Source organism: Bombina bombina, chromosome 2, assembly GCF_027579735.1.
Source record: "Bombina bombina isolate aBomBom1 chromosome 2, aBomBom1.pri, whole genome shotgun sequence".
NCBI lineage: Eukaryota > Metazoa > Chordata > Amphibia > Anura > Bombinatoridae > Bombina > Bombina bombina.
In genome coordinates, this window is record NC_069500.1 from 92,870,077 (window position 1) to 92,881,031 (window position 10,955).

Here is a 10,955-nt window from a genome sequence, read left to right on the forward strand (position 1 = left end):
GAAAGGAAGTTGCCTAATAATTATGCACACCTGATATAGGGTGTTGATGTCATTACACCACACCCCTTCTCAATACAGAGATGCACATCACCCAATATGCTTAATTGGTAGTAGGCTTTCGAGCCTATACAGCTTGGAGTAAGACAACATGCATAAAGAGGATGATGTGGTCAAAATACTAATTTGCCTAATAATTCTGCACTCCCTGTATAGATTTCCTGTAAATTGCACTTGAAAATCTTAATTCTGCCAAACCCTCTTTGCACCTCATTGCGTGAATCAAATAACTGAGTTCTACCTAGGTAGACATGCTCAAATGTTTCTTTCATTTGGTACGCTGAATACCTATAGCATTTAGATATTTTAACTGTTTATCAATAAAGCCCCTTTTCACTTGAGTCCAGTTGCGCTCTTCTTTCTCTTATAATTTTCTAGGTAGAACAATGATGGCCTCCTGCATGCGCATTTGCAATTTGCTGTGGCAGTGCATGCGCAAAAATTACCACTTCCTCTTGAGCTGGAGTGTCATCAGCACCGCGCTAGGTGCTGATGAATAGGCCAGTGATGTTTTAGTGGGCGTGGCGCACCGGGGCACTGAAGACAGAGGCACATAGCGTCTTTAGTCTGTCTTGGAGGAGCACACAGAGTGGCAGACTGACAAACATAATCCCCATAGAACAAGAATTTTTATGCATAATTAAAAAAATATATATTCTAACTGTAAAAACACCCCTGGACTGACAGTCATATCATATTATACATATAAATGTATAGAAGGGCAATTAAACCCTAACAAAGCTTCATTGCGCATGCGAATGCCCTAAGATTAGAATGTGCATGTGAATTTGCTTAAGACACTGCTTCATTAATATTCAAATAAATGCATTAGCACTGCCGCGCTATTGGCTGATAGAATTCAATGTATAATGTCTGAATCCAGTCCTCAATTATGGGCAACGACAACAGCAAACAGCGCACCCAGTGGAGCAAAAGAATAAAGGCACTCAAAGCATCATCAAACCTGTTTAATGTAATTTATCAAATCCACATTACAAACATCAAAGTGTGGCAGATGAATAGGCAGAGATTGCAATAGAGCAGGCAGCTCAGGTCAAAAAATAGGTCAGACGCGTTTCATAGTGTATTCAACACATAACTTCCTCAGTGACCATACTAATCACCCATGAGGCACTGCTGTATATTGCTAGAGTGGACTCCTCCCAACAAATGGCTGTCCAATACGAGACAATTAAATCTCAAAAGCAGGATATGATAGGTGAAAAGGGGATTGCTTATAACAATATACTGGTAAACAAAGAATACAAAAACATATTGTGAATATATATGTTTGTCTAGTTACACTTAAACTAGTTTCATCACACAAAATTAGTGCATAAAATGAAGCTAAACAATTATGTTAATACACGTGAAAAATTAAAAATATAAAATATAAACATAAAAAAACAATATGCTAAGAAAATTTAAAGGGACAACGTAACACAAACTATTGATTTACATACAGTTTAACATCCCAATCTGAATTTAAAGCTTTTGGCATCCTTGTATCCAAATGGAAAATCCAAAAAACTTCTCTTTTCCTGAGAATGATTCCTCTATTCCCTCCTCTGGGGTGCCTGGGAATCAATTGGATAGCTTAGAATGTCAGAAGGGAACTATCAGAATTGTGATATTTTTTTAAATGGGCAGTCTTTGAAGCCGTTTTATTCACAAATTAAAATATACATTTTATTTATACAATACGTACGTTTTGAAGAAACAGTAAGTGTTGTAAAAAGTTTTACTTTTACTTTGAGATTTTATAATTTGTAGATTTGAGAAAAACAAAAGATTTCTAACCCTTTAAGTGCCAAACAATTTTAAAGAAGCCACAGGTGCCCGGGATAATCAACAAATTAAAACGTGATCCCCTGACAAAAATAGTTAAAGCGTGTTTAAATGCTGCTCTTTCATATGCACGGTAAACATTTTTAAAGGGACACTGTACCCAAATTTTTTCTTTCGTGATTCAGATAGAGCATGACATTTTAAGCAATTTTCTAATTTACTCCCATTATCAAATTTTCTTCATTCTCTTGGTATCTTTATTTGAAATGCAAGAAAGTAAGTTTAGATGCCGGACCATTTTTGGTGATCAACCTTGGTTGTTCTTGCTGATTGGTGGATAAACTCATCCTCCAATAAAAGAGTGCTGTCCAGAGTTCTGAATAAAAAAAAAGCTTAGATGTCTTTTTAAAATAAAGATAGCAAGAGAACAAAGAAAAATTGATAATAGGAATAAATTAGAAAGTGGCTTAAAATTACATGCTCTATCTGAATCATGACAGTAAAATATTTGGGTTCAGTGTCCCTTTAAGCACAATGTTCCTTTAAGAAAAGAGACCAAGCAACTAAATAAACCAGGTTTAAGATACAAGTATGAAAACCTTAGCTGTTAGGACACTGTTCAATTCAGTTTATGGAGTTTAGAACTCAAAGGATGTTCTTAAAAGGACCGGTAAATACAGTAGAATTGCATAGTCAACAAATGCACAATGAAGAGAATAGCAATAGCTCTTACTTTGCAAATAAATTTCAAAGATTCTCTTTCCCTGTCCCCTGTATCATGTGACAGCTGTTAGCCAATTACAGACTCGTACATATACAATGAACTCTTGCACATGCTCAGTAGGAGCTGGTGACAAAGTGTGCATACAAAAAAACTGCACACAAATTGATAATAGAAGTAAATTGGAAAGTTTTCTAAAATTATGTGTTCTGTCTGAATCTACATTTTGGAGAAATTTGTAAACCTTGACTTACATACAGCAACCCACGCAGGATTATGCTTTACCGTAAAGTATCATTGCTTCAGCTTGCACAAATGTCAATAGTTGGCCTGCAACATGGGTTAGTGAAGTTAGTTGAATAGACCAAGCCAAGAGAGACAGACACAAAGAAATGCCATGAATTCCCTCTCTCCATGAGCAATTATTTACTGCTTAAAGAATTACACTGATATTATATGATTAAAAGTACTGAATATGATCTACCTGATTTAAACACAGTCTTGGTGAAGTTAAGAGACAGATGAATATGACCAAATTAATGTAAATTCAAGTTATGGCTCCTATTGCTGTGTGTCTATATATTCCAGTAAAATTTCCGAACTAAGCAATATGGGGAAATCAGCCACATTTTTCTATTCCAAACAATGGTGTATGAATATTGACAGTAGTAAAATCTACTGGGTTATGATAAACACACTGTAATATGAGCGCATACCAATGTCTCAACCATCCCTGTGTATACAATGGGCTATCTGTACCTCTTCCACACTAGCTATTTATAAAAGCACAACATGCACACTTCTTACAAAACAGCTTTTCATCTAGCATTTATATGAAAACACAGGTAATGTAAACATTACATGTATATGTTCTAATCTAGGGTACATGATATCAAGAAAGCCGTTTAGTTGACAGAGTCTGGTATAAAATGGGTAGTTATGTGGTCAGTGCCACTTAGGATTAATCTTTGAACAGGGCTCGACAAACTCGAGGAGCCCTTGGATTCTAGACTTTTACCCTTGTCTCCTAACTTTTTGGGTTATATATATATATATATATATATATATATATATATATATATATATATATATAAGCAAAAAGAGTCAGTTGCACTCTCACAAACAGTTCTCCAAGGGCCAGGGTGCTAGAGTAGTTGAAATGTAGCAAAACAGGAAACAGCACTCTCTGGACTTAAGTAAAAAACAAGTAGTTTATTCAGTAAACTACTTGTTTTTTACTTAAGTCCAGAGAGTGCTGTTTCCTGTTTTGCTATATATATATATATATATATATATATATATATATATATATATATATATATATATATATATATATATATATATATATATATATATATATATATATATATATATATATATATATATATATATATATATATATATATATATATATATACACACATATACACACACATACATACATATACCACTATCTGGCTCTTAAATGTTAAGCAGATTTGTCAGCCCCTGTTTTAGGAGATGGTCCAAATTTACAAACACAGAGATTTAGTCGACTAATGTCTTGCTAGACTGAAATCCCCTACAAGCCCTCATGGAAAGAATAGTAGCATATCATAAGGATGCTTAGTTTTATTTCATGTTATAGTCATATTCTGTGCCCAAAACAGGGAGAAAAAAAAGCCCAAGCTACTGTATTATTTTATTATAATAATAAAAAATGTTATGCTTGTGTGTTAATGTCCACCAAAAGAGCTGCCACTGAACCACATGGAAGAGTTGTGCACAAACTATTTCCTGATATTGCACAGCACCAGCATACTGTGTAAGTATGTCTGTTTAAAGGGACACTAAAAAAAACCTAAAAACTTTCAAGATTTAGGTAGTGCATGCAATAAAAAAAAAAAAAAAATCTTCCCAATTTACTTTCATTATAAAATTGAGCACATTCTTTTTATATTTACATTTTGAGGCACCATGTCCTACTAAGCATGTGCAAGAGATCGGTCTATATGTATGTGCCTGTGATTCACTGATAGCTGTCGCATGAAACACGGGGCAGGCAAAGGAAATTTTGCAATCATGAATGAATACATGATATTCATCAATTTTTATGTGTAATTCACAAGTTCAAAAAGTGTAGTATAGTGGTCTCCCTATAACCGGATCTCTTAAAGGGACATTATACACTCATTTTTTCTTTGCATAAATGTTTTGTAGATGATCTATTTATATAGCCCATAAAGTTTTTTGTTTTTTTAAATGTATAGTTTTGCTTATTTTTAAATAACATTGCTCTGATTTTCAGACTCCTAACTAAGCCCCAAAGTATTATGTGAATACCATCAGCTACCTTCTGCAACTTGCTCCTGTTTGTGTAAAGGGCCTTTTCATATGCAAAAGAAGGGGAGGGGGGAGTGTCTTATTTCCCACTTGCAGTGGGTGTTCCAGTAACCTTTTCAACAGAGCTAAACTGAGAGCTTCTAAGTAAGTTTTTATCAGTATCTGTGCATCTTATTCTTTATAGTAGTGTCTATTACATGCAGTTATATGAAAATGAGTGTATACTGTCCCTTTAATGACCGTTAAAGGGATATGAAATCCCAATTTTTTTCATTCATGATTCAGACAGAGAATGCAATTTTAAACTTTCAAATTTACTTAGTTTAGCAATTTTTCTTCTCTTTTGATATCTTTTGTTGGAAAGCAGGGGCATATGCTTAGGAGCCATCCCATTTCTGGAGCACTAAATGGCAGTAGTTTTGCAAGAATGTTATTCATTGGCAAAAAAGCAAGATGGCAGGACTATATTCTGTCATGTAGTGCTTCAGATGCCTACCTAGGTATCTCAACACAGAATATCATGGGAACAAAACAAATTTAATAATAAAGTAAATTGGAAACTTTTTTTTTTTAATTTTGTGCTCTGTCTGAAACACAAAATACATTTTTATGGTTTCATATCCCTTTAAGTCAGAGGTCAGCAACCTTGGAACCCCAGATGTTTTGGAACTACACTTTAGGCTGGCTGAGTATCACAGGACATGTGTTCCGAAAAATCTGGGGTGCCAATGTTGCTGACCCCTGCTTAAAGTAGAATTGCATAATCAGCTACAGACAATCACCGATGCTGCATTTTTTTTTTTTTAATAATAAAATATTGTTATGCTTGTGTGTCAATGTCCACAAACATGTTTAACCCTTTCCCGCCGTTAGGACGTTCCATGCCGTCCTAATTGTGCTGGGCTTTAGCGACGTTAGGACGGCATGGAGCGTCCTAGCCGTTCTGCTGCACTGAAGCAGCTACGGCTACCTAACTGGGATCGCGGACTGGAGGGCATGCCTAGCCTCATAGGCACTCCCCCCCAGACCCGATCCCATCATTGAAATCACGCGATCGCTTGTACAATCGCATGATTTCAATGTTTTACTTATTTGTTTACATTGGAACTTTGTTCTGATGTTACAAATAAGTACCGACATTAAGGGGTTAAACAGTGCAAAAAAACTACAAACTGTAATACTTCTGCTCCTTATTATGAGAGCTAAACTGAAGTGAAAGGCACAGCTGCCAAAAACAAGATCTGTGAAAGTGCACTGCTCCTATCACAGGATACAATAATATGCGTGATACAAGATGGCAGCACCCAGTATAAAATGCAGAGCGCTTTACCATCTGGATTATGTAATGAGTTAAAATATGAGAACAGTTTTAAAGAGATACAGGTGCAGCAGGGAAACAATAGCGTGGTGAGTAGTAACCATGTTACTGTAGTTGTAACCAGCAGTTTAATTAAAGTGAATGTAAATTTTGATGCTAAAGTGCCCGGTTTTTCAAACTTCGATTAAAAACAGGGGCACTTTAATTCATCAACATTTACATTTCACTCCTATTGTGAAAAAAAAACAAACTTACCTTTTAAACTTCACAGCAGCTCCAGCTTCCTCCACCCATTTCAAAGCCTCTTCCTGGGTCTAAAATGAGGCATCTGGCTTCCTCCAATGACAGTGTTGAATCAGACACTGATTCCCCTGGGGGGGAAGCTGTGATTGGAGGATGACCTATCAATCATTTCTGACATCAGAAATGGCTTGTGAGACCAGAGGAAGATGGAGCTGCTTTGAAGTTTAAAAGGTAAGTAAGTTTTTTTTCACAACAGGAGTGAAATGTAAATTTTAATGAATTAAAAAGTGCCCTTGGTTTTAATCAAAATTTACATTCACTTTAATGTCCCTTTAAAGGGGCATCCTAATGCAAAAATGATATGCTCTAATTTGTTGCATTACTGACAGTACATAAGTCCTAGAGAAATAACCAACGATTTGCAACAGCAACACTGTGTGAAAGGGCAAAAGTCTTATTAGGGTGTCATAACCCAAACATACAACAATATTTCAAGCAGTATACAGCCCTCAAACAGCATTTTTAGGTAAGACATCCTAATAAACAAAACCTTGCACTTTTATACAGTGTTGCTGTTGCAAATCCTGGTTACGTATTTGTGATAAATTCTGGGTTTTAATTATACTTTTTTTTTTTTTAATAGTTTGAAGTTGGTGATGTCCTTAGCTTACTTTTTTGATTACATAAGTCCTGCTCAGCTCCTGAGGATACAGCTGGTATGCAAAAGTAGTACAACCTCACCTATCACCAGCAACGTCCTACAAGAGAGTTGCAAAGCTTACAGCTCCTAAGCAGGATTTTACCTGTGTGTGTAACTCATTTGCCAAGTTAGGTGCAGGCTCAATAATGCAAAAATCGCAAGTTCTAATAAATTAAAGCAAACAATTTATATACATGAGAATATCCCAACTGTGTGTCTGTACTGCAGGAATTAAACACAGGTATCAAGGATCATTGGTGTAATAAAATAAAAAGAGCCAGAAATATGGATATAAATAATATATGTAGAACAATGTAAAATATTAGCAGCCATGAAAGCATAAATGTTTTGTCAAACCCTGCAAAACTGATGAAAATATTGCACAGAAAATGTTCTACACTGAATCTTAGCCTATGTATAAGGAGAACTTTCTCTTTGGAGACCTAAATAGTATTACAAACATAGGTGTGCAAACTGTAATCCCTGAGGCAATATTATTATTAGTGGCTGTGTGAAAATCACAATGTTGTCATCTACTACCCGGCACTTACAAAGATCAACTGGTGGATTGGAACCTACCTTTTACTTTAATGGATACAGTCAATTACTTGGGTGTATATGAATAGACTGTGTACAGAACTAGCTACAGAAGAGGACTGTAATGACTCCAGAATACAAAATCTGGACGTATATTGTTCGTGCACGAATACAGTGTAAACAACCGCACGCACGGAGCACAGCTCACCTCCCTGTCCTTCAGCCCCAACAGCAACACTTCCTCCATCAGGGTAAGCCTGGCCTCCTTGTCCCCGGCCCTCTCGTCCTCGTCCTGCTCCTCATGGCCCTTGTCCTCATCCTCCCCCTCAGCTGCTCTCTCCCTGTCATTCCGGGAGGCCTCCGTGCGCCGCTGCACCAGCCCGGAGCTGCGCTGGGTAAGAGTGGTCATGATACGGCAGGATTACAACGGACAGCAGCGGGGCTCTATGTGCACAGCAGGGATAGGGGAGGGCTATCTGCCGCCCCGAGCAGAGCTCATGAGGCCGAGCTACCCTGCGCCTTAGTCCGCTATACCCCTTTAGCTTGCTACAGCTATCCGCAGGAGGCAGCGAGAAGGTGCTCTGCCAAGATGGCGGCTCTCGCTGACGTCACTAAAGGATGTGGCACGGACACTAAGATGGGAGGTAGAGGAGGATGTGACTTACCGGGAAGGCCTGACAGGCGAGAAGTGTGAAGGCGGGGTCAAAGGATTATTTTGTTTGTATTAGTAGAGTAAGGAAAGGACACAAACCATTACCAAAATAGAAATGGTTTAAACTAAATAACTATTTTGTCTGTCACACAAAAGTGCAACCCATTGAGAAAGCTTTCTAATCAATAAGGTCCTGATTACAAGTGGAGCGATCATTTTTATTGCTCATGAGCTGTAACTGTGTTCAAGGTAAAAAAAAAAAAAATATAGCTGTTGGGTTAGTGCTGGCATTGCAAGTTGAAAGTAAAAAGTTAGCGCACAAGCGAAAGACTCAGACAAGCTAACTTCAGGACTTTGGAATGGATGTCCCATCCATGCTAACTCCCTCTCCCAATAGACTTCTATGGTGTGCTCTAAGGAAAGCCTTTTCTATTTATCACTCTGCTTTAATCTGAAACATAAGGAATACTTTTAATTCCTATGTTCTTCTCTTATTTTTAAATATATATAAATGAAATGCACAATGATGAGTCTTGGGATTTCCCAGTAGAGAGATGATAAATGCAACTGAGGCTCCTGTTCTTTGCTAGACCGAATCGGCACTGTATGATTTTATAAAATATATATTGAATTGTCTAAAGTGAAGAGAGTGCTTATTTTTTAAGGATATATATACAGTATATATATATATATATATATATATATATAGATATATATATATATATATATATATATATATATATATATATATATGTCTTGCTGTGTTTTCCCTTAGATAAGCCAGAACCCCTAATAAATAGTGTCTAAGTTCCACTTTACCAAATGTTATTGCATATCTATTGATGCATCAAGTAAGTAAAAATGTCAGCACAAGAGACAAAAAGCAGTGCCCTCTACCCAGAGCTAGATAAGGTCAATCAGAGGACACTGGTATAATTTTAGACATGCTTTTAACCATATTATGACACTAGATGATGAAAATATGACAACCATGTAATATTTAGTACCAAACTAATTCTCATGATGTCACACTGGGAAATTGCTTATATAGGTGTATGTGCTGAATATGTAAAGCAGAAGTTATAAGGTGTTCTATAATTTCAGGCAAAGACTCTGAACTTTATGACATGTTGTAAAAAGAGGGGAGTGGATATTTCTGGCCCCTCTGTATGAAGGTTGGGTCAAGCAATGTGATATCAGAGAACAGGTATACAATTTTGTTTCTAACAATACAAGTTGTTCATTCTACATGAGAGGCTGTATATCAACAGAGTGAGTGACCATCTTTTCCTGCCAATCTCCCTGGCACAGACAACTAAAGCTAGTAAAGTATAAGGTTTCTGTTATTTCTCCTTTTTATTTTAAAACTGTTTGTGTATATTTCTATTTGTTAACATCTTTTTATTAATAATGCATTGTGACTTGATTTTTGCTTATAATAAATAATTAATTTATTAAGTTTCTGCCTTTGTCTAATATTTGAACCACATTATTGAAAGATACTTTTAGTATGTATACTGTGATTATAGGCTATTTTTTGCTAAATTGTATTTTGGGATTGAATTTGTAAGTCTGGGTTTCTTTAAAATTTCCCATTTAATAAATCTTAAGTGGTGGCAGCTTAGAGATGGTTTAGTGTGGGTAGCATTAAAGGGGAGTTTGGGCATTTTTTTCTAAGTCTAAGACATACTAGAGAGTGTTGTTAACCCTTGCACCCACTGAACTAAGTCAGATTTTAGTGCTTTGTGCATTTGCTAGTGTGAAAATCCCAGTACTAAAATAAATTGTGACTCTCACAAATTCCAAAAACTAAAACTCAGTGCATTATATAGTTACACATTGCAAACAGTCCCCTTTCCTATTCTCTGTTTTTCTTTTTTACTATGGAGACAAACCAGCAGCAGACCAAGGAAATTATGTCACTGTTTTGTAAGAGATATTCCCTCCGGTGGGAAAACCAAAGAGGGATTGATACAAGCTCTTATGGACTATGACAGCAGCCAGGCCACACAAGCTGAAGCCTCAGGAGAGGTGTCTGCAGCTGTGGGCAGTGATTCATCAAGATCTCAAGATCCCTTGGACTGTTATTTGCAAACTGTTCTAAAGTATATGGGCTCAGTAGAATCAAGTATGCGCATGGAGCTGTTCTTTAAAATTCTAAGAACAGCAAGCTGCTGCAGCTGAGAGACAGGCTGTTGAGCGTCAAGTTGAGAGGGAGGCTCTGACCACAGAGAGAGAGAGGCTGCTGAACGACAGGCTGAGAGAGAGTATCAGTTACAGCTTGCACGGTTAGAGAGAGAAACAGTCTCACCTGTTGTTAGTGAACCTAGAGACTCCTCTTTTATTAGACCATGGGCAGAGAATTTCCCTACCCTGGAGAAAGATGGAGACTTGGATGTATTCCTGCGCAGCTTTGAAAAAGTTTGCAGATAGTTCCAGCTGCCAAGGGAGCAGTGGGCCAAGTATCTTACCCCTGGTCTAAAAGGTCATGCACTAGATGCTTTTGCAGAACTACCTCCAGAGTTTGATCAGGACTATGAGGCAATTAAAACTGCACTGCAGAGGAGGTATAATCTCACTCCTGAGGTGTACAGAAAGAAATTTTGTACTCTGCAGA

The 10,955-nt window shown here is 36.9% G+C and overlaps 1 protein-coding gene across 1 annotated transcript in view; it reads right to left on the reverse strand.

Annotated features, from left to right (window-relative positions):
• The window catches only part of GOLPH3 (golgi phosphoprotein 3), a 30,180-nt gene extending 21,882 nt beyond the window's left edge, over positions 1 to 8,298 (reverse strand). The window contains exon 1 of the mRNA XM_053701174.1: positions 7,895 to 8,298. Coding sequence (XP_053557149.1) covers positions 7,895 to 8,095 — 201 coding nt within the window. The 5' untranslated portion in view covers positions 8,096 to 8,298. The remainder of the gene's footprint in view (positions 1 to 7,894) is intronic.
• Positions 8,299 to 10,955: the final 2,657 nt, after the last annotated feature.